The following is an 18,912-nucleotide window of genomic DNA, read 5'->3' as shown; positions in this document are numbered from 1 at the left end:
TCTGACATCAACAAGACATTTTCATCCTCACAGCTGCTGCTCACTAGGTATTTTCTCTTTCTCTTTCTCTAGACTGTTTGCCGTCCACATTTAAACTGACGTTTGCATAGAAGCAGGAAGAAAAGAAAGGGAGAGAGCACAGTAAGTACACAATCACGCTAGTTGCTGTGGAGTAACATGCACCATCGTGACCTGGCTGACATCAGGCTGCCATTAACCTTTTGTATGAACTGGATCTCAGCCAGCAGTGCTTAAATAAAGCTGTAGGGATTAAAGTGATACCATTACATGATGATATTATGTATGATTAGTACACACATGGGTGTCTACTGGCTAATAAACCTAAATAACAGAGCAGGTCAGACTCTATTCTGTAGTTCTACTCCTCATATTATCTGGACACTAATAAAACAGAAATAACTTGGAAATCTGATGTAAAACAAAGAGACTTTGAAATATTTGTCCGTTTATATGAAGTGTTCCCCTGTTACAACCCTGTTTGTGATCGACAGTGGTAAAAATGATGAGGTGTATTCATACAGTCCTGCACAGAGAGATGTCCCCAGTACTGATGAAAGATACAGTAAGCCCCAAAAAATATCTGCTTTGGAATGTTTTTATGGCTTTGGCACCACCACCTGGTCAAAAAGTACAATTACTTTTTTGTTATGTCACAACATCAAAACTAGTTTCGTTTTTTTATTATTGTTTTATTTTTGTATACCTCCAAAAAAGTCATATGCTCTTTGCTTGAGCATGCAACTTTTTATTGTGAATGAAAACACATCTGTCATAAAATGAAATACAGTTTGAATACAATAAAAACAGAGTAGAAGTAGAAATAGACTAAATCCCTTAAATCAGTTTGTGCTACATACTGAAATTTTATTTGGTTGTACAGCAGGCAGTAACTGACAGGAAGCAGCTCGCCTTTAAACTGACAACATGCAGTATCCGCCTTTCCGCCAAATGGCATATTTCATCGGGGTGTCATTTTCTTGGTGGTTTCTTGGCTTTTATGAGCATGTTCATGTCATTCATAATGAGAGTTGTTTCACTTTCTTGACAGTGTGTCTTTGAGATACACCAACCCCCCTGTGTAAAGGAAGCAAAGCCTAATGACACCAGGGTGACAAATCCCCAATTACCAATGTAAAGTTCTTATCCCACAAGTCTATGTAAAATAGAAAAAAAGAAAAGCGCACATGTTTCATATTGCAGGCCTTCCTTGTTATAATAGAACAGCGCATCATGACATTTGCGGACTTATTAACACTTCACCCACATTTACAGTCATTCACCTCAGATCTAAGCAGCAGTCTTCACAATTTCCACATGTATGTGTGCAGAAACCAATACAAAGTAATTGTATGCCTGTGTTTTGGGTTGTGACTGTTGTCAGACAAATGGGCATAGCAGTAATGTGACTGTAGCTGGCAGGGCTTACAGAAGATGAGTATTGTTATGCTGATTGTTTCTTTATTTCTGATTTATTGTAGAACCACACACTCCCACACACACACACACACACCTCCACCCTTTAATGCATCTTGAGTGTTCAATAAACCCCGTTGATTGAAGCTGCCCGCCTGATTCTCTCCTGTGTTCTGACCGACACACCAAGAGGAAGGGTAGAGAAATTAGAACCTCCTACGATTACAATACTAGTTCACCTCCACTACAGTAGCTGCTGCTGTTGAGCTATGTTTCTTTTGCATCAGCAGTCTGAATAAGTAGGAGTAAAATTTTCTCATAGCTTTCAACATGACTTAAGTCTGAACTCAAGGCTATCATATGTGGAATAGGCAAATAATTATATAAACAGTGATTTTAAAGTTCAATGTGTAATACTTAGAGTGATCTATTGGCAGAAATCGAAATTATTATTCATAAAAACGTCAAAATACAAACTGTTGCATTTTCTTAATCTTAGAATGAGCCTTTTTTAAATATGTATGGGGAGAGGATTTCATTTCACACAGATACCTGTGTAATAAACTTAAACTTAAACTTAATTCCCTTATTAGTCCCACAATGGGGAAATTCCATTTCCACCCAAGTGCACACACACAGCAGTGAACACACAAACACACCGTGCACACACACTCGGAGCAGTGGGCAGCCAATGCTGCGGTGCCTGGGGAGCAGTTGGGGGTCTGGTGCCTTGCTCGGGGGTCTCACCTCAGTCGTGGCATTGAGGGTGGACAAGGCACTGGCTGTTCACTCTGCCCACCGACAATTCCTGCCAGACCTAAGACTCGAACCTGTGACTTTCAGGTTACAAGTCCTGTACTGCCATGTTTCTACAACAGCCCCATATGGACAAACCAAACACTGGCTTTAGACGGGGAATTGTATTTAGTTTTAAAGGTGCCAGCCACCATACCCTTTAGCATGCCTGGAAAGAATTGCATTTTTCAGTCTCACCACTAGATGCCACCAAATCTTTCACCTTTTACATGCTGCACCTTTAAATTCACAACTTATTGTCTCAAAAGAGTAAGTGTAATTTAAAAATATTTATTGTATATGTGATGCACAAGAAAACATTTAACATTTAATTAATCACAGCTGTGAATCAGCTGAATTTAAGTAAAATTTGAGAAATTTTATTTCAAAATATACCTTACTTTGTTGATTGTTGATTCAGCTACTGTCTAAATTTCAAGGTCCCATTCATGTCAACTTCTCACCTCATAGTGCTGTTTTCAGTAAGAGAATCACTTTTTTTCTATATCAAGAGGATTATTACAGGATGTTTTGCTGCTTAAATGTAATAATATTTCAGCAGTCACATTCTGCAAGCATGAAACTTGCAGAAGTAAATAAAATACAAAAACGGTAACTGTGAAAAAGTCTATTGTTGTTGCATCCATGCAATGATATGTCTGTCTTCACACATAAACAGGGATTTCAGTGTTTTATGAATCATAAAGTCAAAGGAAAATAATTTATAAAATATCTTTTGGAACTTCACTGTGCTTTACCAGCTTGAAGTTCTCTTTCCCCTTAAATTATTTCAAAATGTTGGCTCATCCAGTTTCTCTAAATAAATAATTAAATATTCATTTATGAATCGAATTAAATTAAAAGGTCCTCAGTTCTCCCTTGTGTTTTCTGGCCACCTAGGAGGTGAGTGGAGTTTAGTTTGTGGTACAGGATTTTAAAAGAACAATGACATTTATAAATTCAGCATGAACACTTCTTTTCCAGTTATTCAGCCAGCCAACATCCAAAGAACACAATGTTCAGAGCTCTCACTGAACTAACTTTCTACTGAAAAAAAATAGTGTGTTGTCTGTTCACAGTATGATCTGTACAAACCACACCAACCCCCACCTCCTTTCCTCCAGTCTGTGTGGACAAGGCTTCCCCCTCCTTATAAATTCCATTTTAACCCCTGATAGTAATAGCATGGACTTTGCCTTCATTGTATTCCAGAGTTATTTTGTAACTATGGAGAAATTAAAATAAATCTGGTATACCACAGTCATTACTCTGGGTAATTATCGCTCTCACTTCATGCAATTAATACAAATAAACTATTACTTTATTAATAATCACAACCAGTTCAATAGCTGCTCTGAAAAGAAGCTTCCTAAGATAAAGCATATTGTAACCAAGGGTGAAATTCCACATATTACATTGTTGGCCTGATGTTATCACCTCCCTCCAGAGAGGAGGGTGTTGGTTTCCTATTTCAGCTGGCTTTGCACGCCACCAGGCTCTTTCCAGTGGCTGTAGGTGTACGTGTGTGCGTGAGAGAGTGAGAAAAAAAAGAAAAAGAGGTAAGAGGTTGCGTGTAATGGCCCTTTAAGCATGCATGTGTCTGTAAGAGACATGAGTCTGTAATAGCAGCCAAGGTAAACAGAGAACTCACTACAAATCACTAGGTTCCATAAGCTGAAAATATGCTTGCCACCATGACTTGTAAGGCTCACCGACTGTTAAGACTCCACTCCTTAAGAAAATAAATAATAATACAGACAGTAATAAATGCAAATTATGATTTACAATTTAACAAGAAATTAATATAATACATGAAAGTAATAAAGAAAAATGTAATTGTTGGTGTAACAAAAGACACTAAACCTTTTTTTTCTGTTTGTCTGTTTTACTGTTTTTTTTTTTTTTATTGTTGGATAAACATTTTATGTATACAAGGTGAAAGCTGTTAATGGTATATCGGTGTTAAATGTGTAAAGTTTAAATTAATACCCTAAGGAAAGCCAGTAAGTCAAGACAAAATGACCACGCCACAGAAGAGAATGTTTACATGGAGAAAAAAAAGAATGCAAGCCTTCACCACAAAATCCACCGGGAATCTCCGCTCACTCTGCCTTCCGTGGTTACGTAATAGCCCGCCTGTACGTGCAATTTGGACTTTGTGTAGAATTTAAACAGACACTCACACACACAAGCCACTTCTTAAAAGCAGGCGCCTCTAGCTCCTGCAACAAGCGAACTTGAAGCACAGAGAGGAGGCAATGAGCAGCGGGGTGTGGTTTCCTACACTGGGACTGGTGGCCTGGCTGTGTTGCCTCAGTCTGGAGCCTGTACATGGGGGGAAGATAGTTGTTATGCCTGTGGATGGGAGCCACTGGCTTAGCATGAAGATACTGGTGAAGGAACTCGCCCGCCGAGGACATGAGGTCTTGGTGCTGGTGCCTGAAATCAGCCTGTTGATCAATGGCTCAGAGAGCTACAGGACTGAGGTCTACCAAGTGACATACACCAAAGCTGATCTGGATGACAATTTCAACTCTCTGAAGGATGGAGTCTTCCTCAAGCCACCAGCATTCAGAGACCTGTTTTCCAATGTTCAGCGTTTGATTAACTTTACTTCACTTCAGGTGAAAGGTTGTGAGAGTTTGCTGAACAACCAGCCTCTGATGAGCCATCTGAAGGCAGAAGGCTTCGATCTCATGCTTACAGACCCCTTCCTTCCCTGCGGCTCCATCTTGGCAGAAATCTTTTTTATTCCTGTTGTTTATTTCCTGCGTGGACTTCCATGTGAGCTGGATGTAAAGGCTAACCAGTGCCCTTCTCCTCCCTCCTATGTTCCTATATTCTTTAGTGGTAATACAGACATCATGACCTTTCCACAGAGAGTCAAAAACATGGTCATGTATGTTATGCAGAGCTACCTGTGCAAAATAATGTATGTCCACTTTGATGATCTGGTTAGCAGGTATTTAGGAGACAACAAAACCTACAAGGACCTCCTTAGTCACGGTGCTATCTGGCTTCTCAGATATGACTATACTTTTGAATGGCCTAAACCTTTAATGCCAAACATGGTTTTTATTGGAGGCATCAACTGTGCAGAAAAAGCTCCGCTGCCGGCGGTGAGTATGTAAAGAATGTATGTAAACAAGCATGTTTCACATCTGGATTCAGTTAAGGGAACTCACATATATTTGCTTTGTGTTGAGTCAGGCTAACGCACACCCCTTAAATATCTATGTAAGAGCTCCACCACATAATAGTTTGATATGAACAGTTGATCAGAGATGAGTGATTTGATTGTAGAGGCTGCAGATTCTGCTCTCATTATACCTGTTTGGGCAGCATCAAGCATCTATTTATATTTCCAGAAAAACAGAGACCGACTGAGTCAGAAAGTAAATAAAAACACAGTGGAACATTTAGCAGCAAAAGGAGCCAAATATCTGCTAATTACTTTGAACAAATCTTTGATAAAGCAAACATGCACTGACATAAATGGGAAAGAATCAGGACTTAATCTCTGGATTAAAGCTTCTAACAAGATTCAGGAAACAGAACAAGGTTTAGTCAAACCCCTTATTTTCATGTGTTATTTTGTATTCTGTGTTTTTTCAAAATATATTATACACTTAGTATACATTTTTGGGCCTGCAAACTCTTTAAGTGTCAGACAACAGATAAAGAAAAAGACCTTAACTACTTAATAGTAAGGACAGTATAGAAAACAAAATATTTCAGGAGCAAAACACTCACACTGAAATGATTATAAAGATTGTTTTGGCTACTTATTATGGTTTACCACTATGTGGCTCATAACACTGTGAAAAAACAGGTTTGTCCACTCTTTAGAAGGGCTCATTGCGTGAGACCTAAGTCTGGAAATGCTGATTTCTGGACTGTGGCCAACATAATCTAGGAAAGGATATGAGAGGCCCTGTTGTGTTAGCAGGTATCAAATACTCCACTAAAGTAAATAGTTTGTTGGCACAAATAGGATTATGTCTCAAGGACTACGTGATCATACTCGACAGCATTTACTGATGAAAGTCATATAATGGCTGCACCTTAAAATTAAAAAATGGGGCAAATAGGCCACTGTCCACTCAATCAAATCAAATCTTATATTGTCTTATCTTGTCTTGTCTTATGGTCTATAAAATAAGAATTTTGATGCAAATTTCTTGATGTCAGTTTTTGTGTCTTCTCAAACATACCTGCAGGACCTGGAGGAGTTTGTGAATGGCTCAGGAGATGATGGCTTTATTGTCTTTACCATGGGCTCCATGGTGTCCAACATGCCCATGGAGAGGGCTAAACACTTCTTTGATGCCTTTCGGCAAATTCCTCAAAGGGTAATGATAATAAAAACAAAATAATTTACTTAGTCAGTTTATTTGACAGCTGTTGTTTCCTTCAGTTAAAACATTCATTATTTCACAAGTTGCTTTGTCATGGCAAACATTTAGCCAGACATTTTAAAACTGCTAAAACCCTAATCAGATTGAACCATAGGACTTTGACACTTCCATTCCCTTGCTGTAAACATGACAGAGTCAATTAATACTAAAAGAGTCCACACATCAAATCAAAAATGAGATGGTCTTGTTTATGTTTCAGGTTGTGTGGAGATACACTGGAGTCCTACCTGAAGATGTTCCCAAAAACATCAAACTTATGAAGTGGTTACCTCAGAATGACCTCTTAGGTCTGGTGGATTTTACTCGAAAAAACAGGTACTACTGTCATTGACTTATAGTTGAGGGGATTTGTAACTGTGGCCTTTTCCTGTGCTCTTCAGCTCATCCCAAGGCTAAAGTCTTCATCGCTCATGGAGGTACACACGGTATCTACGAGAGCATCTGTAATGCTGTGCCCATGTTGATGTTTTCACTGTTTGGAGATCAGGGAGACAACGTAAATCGCATGGTTGCCCGTGGTGTTGCAGAGAGACTCAGTATTTATGACGTGACAAGTGAAAAAATATTGGCTGCACTAAATAAGCTCATCCATGATAAAAGGTAAGACAACTGGAACGTTATGTCAAGAGTGGTCAGTCAGTTATATGCAATTTAGAAAAAATTCAAGAAAAACATTAAAAACATTTTTACAAAAACAGAAACCACCTCAAATCCATGTTCCAGCTGACACAAAGGCCACAAAACTTGCAGCTTTGCTTTGCTTGATGGGGCTGTGTTGGCTGGTTTAGTCTTATGTGTGTTGGTCCATATTGTTATACTTGTTGGCCTCCACCCAGTGTCAACCTGAGCAGTGGTATAATCTGTATGCATGAATGATAACACCAGTGTGCAGTGTCTATAAAAATGAACTCATTTATCAAACCCTTTGGTTTGTTAATTGTTTTCCAATTACATGCTTCCATTAATGTTGGACATTTTTTTCAACAACAATATTATATCTCACCAGCTACAAAGAGAAGATGACAGAGCTGTCTTCGATACACCTAGACCGCCCTGTCCAGCCCTTGGACCTGGCTGTTTTCTGGACCGAGTTTGTCATCCGACACAAAGGAGCAGCACATCTAAGGGTAGCTGCGCATGACTTGAGCTGGTTTCAATACCACAGCCTGGATGTCATCGGCTTTATTTTCATCATTCTCCTAAGTGTTCTGTGTTTGACGCTGAAATGCTGCCTGATCTGCACCCGCAAGTGTCACAGAAACGGAATTGCAAAGAAAAAGTCAGAGTAGGCTTTTTGATGCCACTTTCATTAAGTTTTATAAATTCTGTAGTGAAGTGAATACTGGATGTGGAAACACTGCAATGGCGAGTCACACCAATGTACATGACGAGTGTGTGATGTGTGTGTTTGTAACATCTCAGTCAAAGTGCCATGTGTAACACTACACAGGCAATGAATGATTGAGGTTTAGACAATCAACTTGTTATCTAATTCCTGGCTAACACAGTGTCCTGTTGTTAATACATGTAATTTATGTAGCTAACAACAGCCTAACTGTTGCAGTGTTGCTGAAATGGCCTGGTTAGTGTCAAGCTGACCACATTTCAGGGAATAAATTTTCTTTTTCTTTCTCGCTCATTTTCTTCAAATTGTTTTTACACTCTGACATATGTATATGTGCAGATGGATATAAGTGTAAATATAGACATATATACTGTATGTTTATTTGTTGTTCGTTATATATGTATATAGGTGGATTTTTTAAAATTGTTTTGAATTTTTAGGAATTTTTTTAATTCTTTTATTCCAAAATCAAGAATGTGACAGGAAAACCTACTTAGGCTGTAAAAGATGTTCAACTCTACCTTATTGTAAATAATAATAATAATGACAATGGAAATGAAAACAAAATAAAATTGATTTACTGATTGGCCCCAGTTTTCATCATTCGCATGAAATTTAATCAACTCTAATGTTTACATTTGCTTATTAAAATAGATGTGCCTGCCAAGCATCCCTTTGAAATATGTCAAGCTGTTGTCACAATTAGTAAAAATTGTTGCAAAATTCATTCAATTCAATTCAATTCAATTCAATTTTATTTGTATAGCGCCAAATCACAATACAAATCATCTCAAGGCACTTTACAAAAACTAAAACTAAAAACCCAACAATTCCCTTATGAGCAAGCACTTGGCGACAGTGGAGAGGAAAAAACTCCCTTTAACGGAAGAAAAAAACCTCCAGCAGAACCGGGCTCAGTTTGGGCGGCCATCTGCCTCGACCGGTTGGGGTGAGTGGATAGAGCAGAGAGAAAAGAACAGCAACAATAAACAACAAATAGACACTGCAGGTTGGTGGGACCAGTAACTGCACATCAGCGATAAACAGCTCCAGGACCAGGGACACCTGCAGAAGGTACAGAGAGAGAGAGAGAGAGAGGGAGGGAGAGAGCACAAACTAGGGGAGAGAGAGAGCACAAGGTTAGTAACATTCAATGGTGGAATATACATGAGAGGGGGGGGGGTAGGGGAGCTCAGTGCACCGATGGTCCTCGGGCAGTCTAGGCCTATAGCAGCATAACTAAGGGATGGTTCAGGGTTACCTGAAGCCAGCCCTAACTATATGCTTTGTCAAAGAGGAAGGTTTTAAGTCTAGCCTTAAAAGTACAGAGAGTGTCTGCCTCCTGAACCCAGGCTGAGAGCTGGTTCCACAGGAGAGGATTTTGATAGCTAAAGGCTCTGCCTCCCATTCTGCTTTTGAGAACTCTGGGAACCACAAGTAGACCTACACTCTGAGAGCAAAGTGGTCTATTGGGATAATATGGTACTATGAGGTCTTTAAGGTATGAAGGAGCTTGATTATGAAGGGATTTGTATGTGAGAAGAAGGATTCATTCATCTGTGTGATTCTATGTAAAAGCAGCAGATAGGTTGAAAAAGTAATATTACATTTAAGCAGCAAAAAAGTCTGTAATAATCCACTTGATCTAGCAAAAGAAGATTCTCCATTAGGTTATTTTGCTGAAAATAGCACTTTGAGGTGAAGTTGGCATGAACGGAAGCATAAATAAAGACTGAATTAACAATCCACAAGAAAGTAATATATTTTAATTAAATTTCATATAAATTCAGCTGATTCACAAATTCCGCTTGATTAAACTGATTGTTTCTGTGCATTTTATATTCAATAAATAATTTAATGACATATTCTTCTTTTGAGACAACAAAAGAAGTTGAGCATTTATAATTACAACCTGTAAAATGTTAAAGATTTAGCAGCAGTTATCGACAGAAGAGACAAAGACCTGAAGGGAAACTGGAAAAGGAGCTGGAACTAAATCATGTTTTGAATTCATGCCATGTAGTCTATAAAGCAATATTTACAATTCTGGAAAAAACAGGATTTGATCGAAGAATGTAGTTCAGGCCAGTCCACATTCCAGTCCAGCAGGTAGCCATAATGCACCTAACATGCTTTGCCTAACTCCAAAACACCAAACAAAGAAAAAATAAAAGCAAGAAAAATCAAAAAACAATTAGAAATTCCACAGTCCAAAATTTCAGTAAATTCTTATTCAGATTATTCAGCAATATTATTCATTTTAAAATGTTTGGTAATTTAGACTGTAGAAGGAATTTTCCATTAGTTATTCCTTCATAGTACTCACTATAAAGTACTCACAATAACTACCCCACACTTTTTCATTCATGTATTTTTTCTTAAGGCTTATTGTGATGTTTGAGATAGCTGCTTACTATCTTCTGTTTCTCATTTCATTCATCATAGCATGCTTAAGTTTAATTAGCGTCTGTGTTTGTCTGTTTGGATGGAAAATGATCTTTTGATTTCATTTTCTGTTCAATCATTGTGATGTTAAATATTTGTTTTTTATTTTATAAACAAATCCTATTAGCAGCCTCATAAAGACCACAGGTTTCTAAAATGTTTTGCAAAAACATTAAAATGCATTTAATGATTAAACTACTTTATATACTTATATACTGTTATTAAAGGGTACTCCAGTGCATTATAATTTATATGACCATAGTTTGTAGTGTTGTTGATTTGTTTCAAATTATTATGAGTTTTCTTCAGGGTTGTGATTTTTGTGATGTCAGTCACTGTCAGGTTTTCAGGTTATACCAAAGGGCACTAACAGGCTGTTATCATGGATGGTTCATTGTTGGTTTAATACAAAATGTTGCAAGACTTTGAACAAGTGACCTTTCAGTCAGTGTGTTATTTGAAGCACAAAGGCTGCTGCGTGTTTGCTTTTGACCAAAGCTGTGGCTGTGGAGACACATCACATAACCAAGTTATCTTTAGTTTGTTTTAGTTTCTGCTTTTTTACTCCCTGATGCCACCAATTTGACTATAACAGTGAAAAAAGCAGGTGAAGTTGTGGGTGTTGTCTGCTTCATTTCTACCTTGAGACCCTGTGTTACCATTTTGGCAAAATTTATTTTCAACGAGTCATTGAAATCTGTGCCTTCTAATTGTTATGTAGTACACAGACCAGATACCACACAGGCTTTCACTGATAACATCACCACAGTGTTCAGATCACAGATAAGATCACAGTGATTTTTGTGGAGAATGCACAGCAAAGAGAAAAGGTAGAAGCTTGGTGAGACAAAAAAAGCTTTATCTCTATCTCTATCTCTCTCCCATGAGTTTTTGCATAGAACTTTGAAGAAGTTTGTCGGTTTTTTTACAGCATAGTGACATTCCACATCAAAGGTCAATGTGGAGAATAGGAGAAGTAACAACTTAGACCTACTTTCACATACATAAAGATAAATCAATATTGTTTTAACACCAACTTGAAAAATCCAAAACTATTGCTTTAATTATGGATGGGGTCTAAAAGTGCACTCCCATTATTCCTTATTGGGAACATGATGTTTCCAATATCATGTAGTGTTTAATAAAGATTGATTACAAAGTACCACTTGCTAGCCTGTGCAGTTTGTGCAATGGAAATAGCTCACATATTTTTACATTGCTATACCGCTTCCTTACAAACAGGAAGACATGAGCACTATGTTTCCACCAACCTTTGCAAGGCAGGCAGGCAGGCAGGCGGCGAAAGTTGCAGCTACTATAGTCTGAGTATACTACAAGCTGTAGGAAAACAAGGGTGATTTAATTTGTTAGAAAGAAGGGTGAAAACTCAAATGAATACTACACCAAGCCCCTCTGGAGTGCTTAGTATTTCAACTTAAAAGTTTCTCCAGATATTGCCAGTTTCCAAATTGTTAAATATCTGTTTAAAATCTGTTCAAAACCATTCAAATCATTTCCCTCCATTACAACTTAGTCATGAGCTAGATAAGCCATGTGAGGTACTGTGTACTGTATATTGCTCTGTATGACTTCATGTGAAGTCTGATTTACCCTCAAGACTTGAACTGCATTACATGCCTGGAAGGACAATAAATCGCCATGCCAACTCTCAATTCCCTGATTGGTAGTATTTTAAGAATTTTTCATACATCATTAAGGCATAATTCATTATGTTTGTCTTAAGACTCAATGGTCAGCAATAACACTGGTAAATGTCTCTTTAATTTCACAATACACTTCAGTTGAACTACATTTGCTGACCTGTCATCATGCTACCAGGAAATAGATGTCCATGAGTTACAACTGTAACTCATGGACATCCACTTAAATCCTAATACATAAACATTTTACCAGATGTCTGTATGAACTATATTTCTATTTTAAAGTATTTAAGTGTATTTTGTACAGGAAATGTCTATTGCGCCATCTAGTGGTCAAGAGTAACAATACAATATACTGCGTAAGGCATCCTTGTAAAACTGTTGTTGATCATTTTTGTTCCCTCGGTTTAATAATATTCAAGCTATTATTATAGTTTATCCCCAGTAAGTTGTTTTAGAGTAAATCCTTATTTGTTGTTGAAGATTTCAAAATGAAAAATGGAAACTTAGAATTGATGCTGCAGATCTAAATTTACACCAATTTCAGTAATTCACAGACTCTGAAAACAATGTAACCCTGCAAACACCTCCAGCAAACAAGCTTATCAGAATTAGTTTGTTTATCATTTATTACATCAAGTCATTCGATTGGTAATGGAAACTAGGGTGGAAATTATAGCTTTGTGTGTGCGTTAGTGTGTCTGTTTGTTTGTGTGTGGGGGGAGTGAGTGGTGTGTAAATAGCTTTTCTTTGCACTCTTGCAAACTGCACAAAGTGCACAGTGAAGCCTTGGTACACAGGTTTCCATTCAACCTTCTACCTCTTACCTTTAATTCTTCCTGTAGAGTAAATATCATTTTTTTCAATGTCATAATAACGAAGTGAAGGCAATTTGAAATGAATAAAGAATATATTTTAAATAGAAAACTGCAAAAAAAAGAAATTCTTGTGTGAAAGTATTCAGTACCTTAGACCAACCATTGCATTTCTTAGAATGAGCTTTTTAATTGTACATAGGGAGCAGGTCTCCCTCACATGTTGTGCTACCATGTGAAGCTCTGTGACCAAGGGTCCATTTACTCAGGGGCAGACTGAAAACATTGTTTGAGGTTGGGAATTTGACTCCATCACAGGTCACTCTATAATTGCGATATTGCGGACAAGCAGGTGAATGTGTATTGCAGGGACAGACACTCCGGTGTCTTTTTGGTCACTGGAAAGTTGCGTTTTTTGCGAGGATTCTGAGAGTCCGTCAACTTAGGGTGCTGCTATTTTATCACTGGTCACTGCAGCCAAATGACCTACAGGACACTGGTGAATCTCCCAGTGGTCCTGACAGTCTGTCCACTGCTGGCTTTAGTTTGACTTCAGTCCAGTTCTATACACATCTCAAGAAGAATTAAAGCAAGCAGGACATAACTGACCACCACAATTTGAAGGGCCCAAATACTTTTATAAACTAGAAATTTCAATTTTTGATTTTTAATAAATTCTACAGGACAAGTTGACAGTTTTAATTAGCTTCATAAAAGGGTCTTACATGTGCTGCTGTTTTTAAAAAAAAAAAAGTGTGCTTACAGCTTGTATGTGCAAGAATCATTTTGACACCTGCCCCCAAAGTTTCCGTTGTGGGTGTTTGATGCATCATTACAAAAGGTGGTAGGGGAAGAGTTACCCACTCTTTAACTTTTACTTTTGGACAACGACCATGATGCACATGTTCTGCACCGTATTTGTCTTCCAGCTCCTCACTCTTGGTGGTAAGATTGGATGAAATTTCTTTGAAAATTATTGATGGAGAAAGGTTCATTATAGAAATGATTTTTTGTATTTTGTAATCTGGGCATTAATTTAGCCTCTCTATCAATTCAAGGTGCAACTGAGAGTGGCATAGTAGGTGGTAAAGTTTCGAAGCCTCATTCCAGACCCTACATGGCATCACTCCAATTTCAGGGACACCATTCATGTGGCGGGATACTTATTGAAAAGAACTTTGTTCTGACAGCAGCACATTGCTATAAGTGAGTTTATTTTGTGTCAATACAAAATGAGAGTGACACAGTTAACATGGCAACTGGTACTAATTATTCACAGCTAAACAATTGTTTACAGAATTCTTTGTCATTTACAAAGGATTTGTTGTCACTTTTAATAGTTTTTATTATTTGAAAATATATTGATGTAACAAATTTTTATTTGGTATATCGTTTTTTATTTCAAAGTTGGTTTTATGACAATTTATCATCAACATTTTAGTCCCTTTCCAAGAATAAGTGTTAATATTTTTTGCAATGTGTGTTTCCTTGTTAGCCCTCAGGATATGACTGTGGTACTTGGAGCACATGACATAAGCAAGGCAGAAAAAAGTCAGCAATCGATCCAAGTGGCTAAATACCATAAATATCCAAACTTCACTGGATTATATGATTATGACATTATGCTACTTAAGGTAAAGTGAAATGGTGTTAATGTCGATATCAAAGCTGATCTTAAGTATTTCTGTATTTTGTACAATGTAGTTGATACATTTCAGTTTCATTTTCTTCTGTAGAGTTAAAGACATCCAGTGATTCGCACATGTGCACTCAGGATGAAACATGCTGTCATGTCTGACAAATAGGTGTCATTTCATGAAATACACAAACTACCAAATACAATTGCTGTGATTTCCAGTTCTACTCTCTTCTCTTTCACAGTTAAAAACCAATGCCAAACTGAACGAGTATGTACAGCCCATTGATCTACCTAATGACGATGGGAAAATCCCAGCAAATATTAAATGTGTTGTTGCGGGCTGGGGCAAAACTGGAACCAACAAACCTTCCTCAAATGTACTCAAGGAAACCACAGAGCAGTTGCAGTTCAGCTTTGAGTGCCGATATATATGGAAAGAATACTTCAGAAGTAATCACATGATATGCACCAAGGTTATCAAAAAGGCAGGAGGACTCTGTCAGGTAATTAAATGTATTCAAAGCAGAAACAACTGACCATTACATACAACAAAACACATCAATAATAATGCTAACACAACATTTCACAAACTTTTATTCCTGGAAAATGTGGCTCAATCAAGTCCTGCTTTTGCCTTTTTTCTAGGGTGATTCTGGCGGACCACTTCTCTGCAACAACAAGCCTCAGGGAATAATAGCTTTTACTGAAGGAAAAGATTGTAATAATCCCAAGTATCCGCATGTCTTCACCAAAATCCATTTCTTTCTTCCCTGGATTAAGAAGATTATGAAGAAGTACGATAATGTTACATCAGCCTCTACTTAGAGGCCAGGAACATTGGCATTTCTTCACCTCTTCATTTCAATAATCAAGTACAGAGAAAATGAATGGCCATGAGGCTGGTATATCTGAATATTTTGCATGAGAAAAATACTAAATTAGTTGTATCCTAAACATATAGAAAAGACTTGCTGCAATTGGGAAATTTAACAAAAATTCTATACATTTTTAGCATCGGCCTGTATGCTTTCATATAATCCTGCTAGTGCATGTCTCGTCATTTTTGAAAGAAGTTTTTGTTTTTTCCCACTGCCATATAAGAGAAAAATGTGTTTAGACTGATGAGTGTAGAGGGGAAACGGCAGGGGTTTAGAAAGTATGTCAGCAAGTGTGATGGTTGTGGTGTAAAAGCCCACACGCATTAGGGTGAAACCATAAGCCACTGTTTTGAATCCTGGTCTTGTCAGTCATAGTGCAAGCTTTTGAAGTTGAACCGTTTTCTGTCTGTGAAACCTGTCATCTGCGGAGAAAGTTAAAGAAGTGCGCCATCTTAAAATTACACCATACTCACAAGCAAATTCTGAATTTTAAGGTGAAATGATACTTTTGTTAAAATAATTATGACAATGGGATGTTTTATCTTAGTTTTGGATTACAAGTAAAGATTGAAAATGTAAAACTTACCTGACTTGGATCTCGTGTGAAGTATCTCTTTTCTATTACCTGTTAGGAGGTTTATGACATTTCAACTCTTTTAACTCATTTAACATATCCAGATGTTATGTTGACAGAGAGAACTTCAAAGACTTGAAGCTACCTTCTTTATATCAACACAAAACAAGACATTACCTATTTTTATACTTCTTTTAATAAGCATTATTACATACAGTATGTCATTTTATAATATTATATAAAATTTAAGTTATTTTCAACTTAAAGTTAAGTTAAGAAGCCAAGTAAACTTAACATTTTGAAGCTCCATGTTCCATACCACATAAAAATTAGTGTAAAATGTAGATCTGATAAAAAATGTCCTTTACATGTTGCATTTATTTTGAGGCCAATCTGTACACAAACAGAAGTGCATGTTGCATTACAGAGCTCTGGGTTTCTCACCTTGTCAAAGAACCTGCTAAGCTTCACTGCATTTGATGTGCCTGCAGCAAGGTATCTTGGGTTGGTGCAGTCCTGGGAAAACAAAACAGCACTTCAGCTTAGGCAAACGCTTAGAAGGTGAGAGTGGGTCCTATAACTACATTTGTGACGTGCTGTAAAGAGGCCTACACAAGACGCTGGATCCAGGATGCATTCAGGTGGTTTATTAAAACAACATTCAGCTATCACAGAGCAGTGTAGCAAGATTTCACAGATAAGAGGCTACTGACTTGTGAATACTGTAAATCATGCAAATTAAAGTGATAAAGCAGCGGCAGCAATAGCGCTGTGGTCAACATAGGTTACGGCTACCCGACTCTCCCTGTCTACTTCTACCTGAGGTAGGTGAGTGTGCCTATAAAAACCTCTGCCCCACACCACGCTCATGTGACCCATACCCCTCTACACCGGGATGCAAACAGGAACATACATACATACATATACTACTCACTAAGCTATAGACATGTCTCGTACAGAGACTGAGTCTTATTTTATTTCATCACAACTTCTCTCTGAATTGTGCTTATGAATATGTTTTTGCTTTTGCAGAATAATTTTTTTTCATAATTTCGCATGTATTGCTGTCTGCCACGTGGCCTTTAATTGCCCCACCAGGGGTCACAAGAAAGTTTATATTGCAAAAAGAACCACCCTCGCACATACGAGATTGATCTCCTCGGCATTGAAGTCTTCAGACAGGAAGGCAGTCCGGTTGAGGACTTCACTGCGTTTGTTCTCTGGGATTTGATCAAACTTGGTACCAATCAGCAGCAAAGGCACTGGGTTCTCAGCAAACTGCTCTCGATCATAGTCACTGAAGGGAGACAAAAAACACATCTAAACTCCCCAAAAGACCTACATTTTGGGTCACTCATCACCTTTAATTTGTACAGCTCTGTTGGTGTGTATGTATTGTTAAAACAGATAATAACAGCACTGCACACCTACTTACCCATTTGAAACAATGACTCCTGTTGGCGAGGAATCCTTGTTCAAAGCTTCTAATGACCAGCGGTAAAGGTTCTGTGAGGATTTCTTATTTGTCAGATCATGTACCAAAATAATTCCTAAAAGAATCCAGAAAATGACAGAATATATCTAAATGATGAACCGGGTCATTTCAGATTTGTTTAAATAACCATAAAAAAAATCAGCTTTACCATTAACTGAATTGTAGAAGACCGCTCTGGTGCTTTTGACACTGCTCGAACTGCCAACAGATCCTCCAACATCCCAAAGTTCAATGTAGTACGTTTTCTCATCTGGGGTTCCCTCCTTATAATCTTGAACCTGTAATTGTTTGATAATTTTGACCGTGAAGTCATTTTAACCCTCCGATCTGTACCATGCACTGTGCTGATCTAGGTTGAATCATACATTAGATTGATATTATATCACACGTTGTCAAGTCAGTGATTACACTGTATCTGAAATTAGTTTTTTAGAAGTATGGTTCCAATGTTTCAGCCTTTAAATTATTATTATTTAAAGTACTTCTAGTTTATCTGAGGTAAATGTAAAAGGCCAGCAGCATCCTTTTACATATTATCTCTGACATGTTGCAAATTAGTTGTTCAACTTACGAACCCGTACATCCACTGAGCACCCAACAGTCCAGGATGGATTTCCTAAAACCTGATTCTGACATAAAAGATGCACCAAAGAAGACTTGCCCACCCCTGCAAAACAAACAAACAAGTAAATAAATAAACATCTAAAAAAAGAAAAGAATGCAGGAGTTTTAAACAAAGAAACATATTTTATCTGATCATTAAATGCGGATTTCACCTTTTTTCAGTAATGCTATATCAATACTTCCGGATCTACTGGTTATAAAATGATAACAAGCCTCCACAGAAAAAACATGCCAGTGTAACATGATTTCAGTGTCTCTCAAAACACATACATTGCAGGACATCAGTAAATGTTTTTAATAAGCTACTAGTTTTCCCTCTTTAATTCGGCAAACATGTTTCTATAATTTCTATTATGTTTAAATAGCTAAATAGGTGTTACTTCGTTTAACTCTGAGCAGACTTCCTTCACTACTCAGGACGAAAAGTGACCCGTGTTCCTACATTAAGCCGAAGGCAACAAGCGTCACCTTTGTCCGGTTTTAGCAGTAACTTCAGACATATTTAGACAACAACGTTCCGTAATGTGGTCAACTGAGATTACAACATTTAACTCACCAGAATCTCCTAAAACTAATACTTTTACCCTGTCAAGAGAAGCCATTATTTACTGACAGGGACGTCCCGGAAGAAAACAACAAAGAGCCCGCCTTCACATCTTATTTGCTATTTTTTGTTTATTGGTTTTACGTCGTCTGACAAAAACAAGAGCTATTGGTTTAAACGTCTCTCAATCAACGACGCTTTGTTTCTATTGGCTATCGAACTTGTGCTTTAACACTTCGGCCAAT

General features: G+C 37.6%; 3 protein-coding genes across 5 annotated transcripts; 2 read left to right on the top strand and 1 right to left on the bottom strand.

The window, feature by feature from the left end:
* Window positions 1–4,487: 4,487 nt before the first annotated feature.
* LOC113123887 (UDP-glucuronosyltransferase-like) lies at window positions 4,488–8,581 on the top strand. Its single transcript, XM_026296247.2, has 5 exons — window positions 4,488–5,348; window positions 6,450–6,581; window positions 6,847–6,934; window positions 7,028–7,247; window positions 7,654–8,581. Exons 1-5 carry the CDS (start codon window positions 4,488–4,490, stop codon window positions 7,934–7,936), a joined length of 1,584 nt encoding a protein of 527 aa, XP_026152032.1. The 3' UTR covers window positions 7,937–8,581.
* Window positions 8,582–13,732: 5,151 nt separating this feature from the next.
* LOC113123977 (mast cell protease 1A-like) lies at window positions 13,733–16,026 on the top strand. Its single transcript, XM_026296395.2, has 5 exons — window positions 13,733–13,858; window positions 13,972–14,119; window positions 14,409–14,547; window positions 14,795–15,055; window positions 15,198–16,026. The coding sequence occupies exons 1-5, from the start codon at window positions 13,807–13,809 to the stop codon at window positions 15,375–15,377; spliced, it is 780 nt and encodes a 259-aa protein (XP_026152180.1). The 5' UTR covers window positions 13,733–13,806; the 3' UTR covers window positions 15,378–16,026.
* Window positions 15,052–18,810, bottom strand: rabl3 (RAB, member of RAS oncogene family-like 3). 3 transcript variants are annotated; one of them, XM_026296396.2, is made up of 8 exons: window positions 18,680–18,810; window positions 18,075–18,166; window positions 17,648–17,777; window positions 17,440–17,554; window positions 17,151–17,301; window positions 16,449–16,520; window positions 16,017–16,055; window positions 15,052–15,852 (listed from the first exon to the last, which is right to left on the bottom strand). In XM_026296396.2, exons 1-8 carry the CDS (start codon window positions 18,723–18,725, stop codon window positions 15,796–15,798), a joined length of 702 nt encoding a protein of 233 aa, XP_026152181.1. In that variant the 5' UTR covers window positions 18,726–18,810; the 3' UTR covers window positions 15,052–15,795. The 3 variants fall into 3 exon arrangements, with proteins under 3 accessions (XP_026152181.1, XP_026152182.1, XP_026152183.1); XM_026296397.2 differs by having other exon boundaries at window positions 18,081–18,166; XM_026296398.2 differs by having other exon boundaries at window positions 18,071–18,166; window positions 18,680–18,736.
* Between the last annotated feature and the right edge of the window lie 102 nt (window positions 18,811–18,912).

This window comes from Mastacembelus armatus, chromosome 21 (assembly GCF_900324485.2).
Source record: "Mastacembelus armatus chromosome 21, fMasArm1.2, whole genome shotgun sequence".
NCBI classification, from domain to species: Eukaryota; Metazoa; Chordata; class Actinopteri; order Synbranchiformes; family Mastacembelidae; genus Mastacembelus; species Mastacembelus armatus.
The sequence above is the reverse complement of the archived record's forward strand: the minus strand, read 5'-3'. Positions and strand labels throughout refer to the sequence as shown.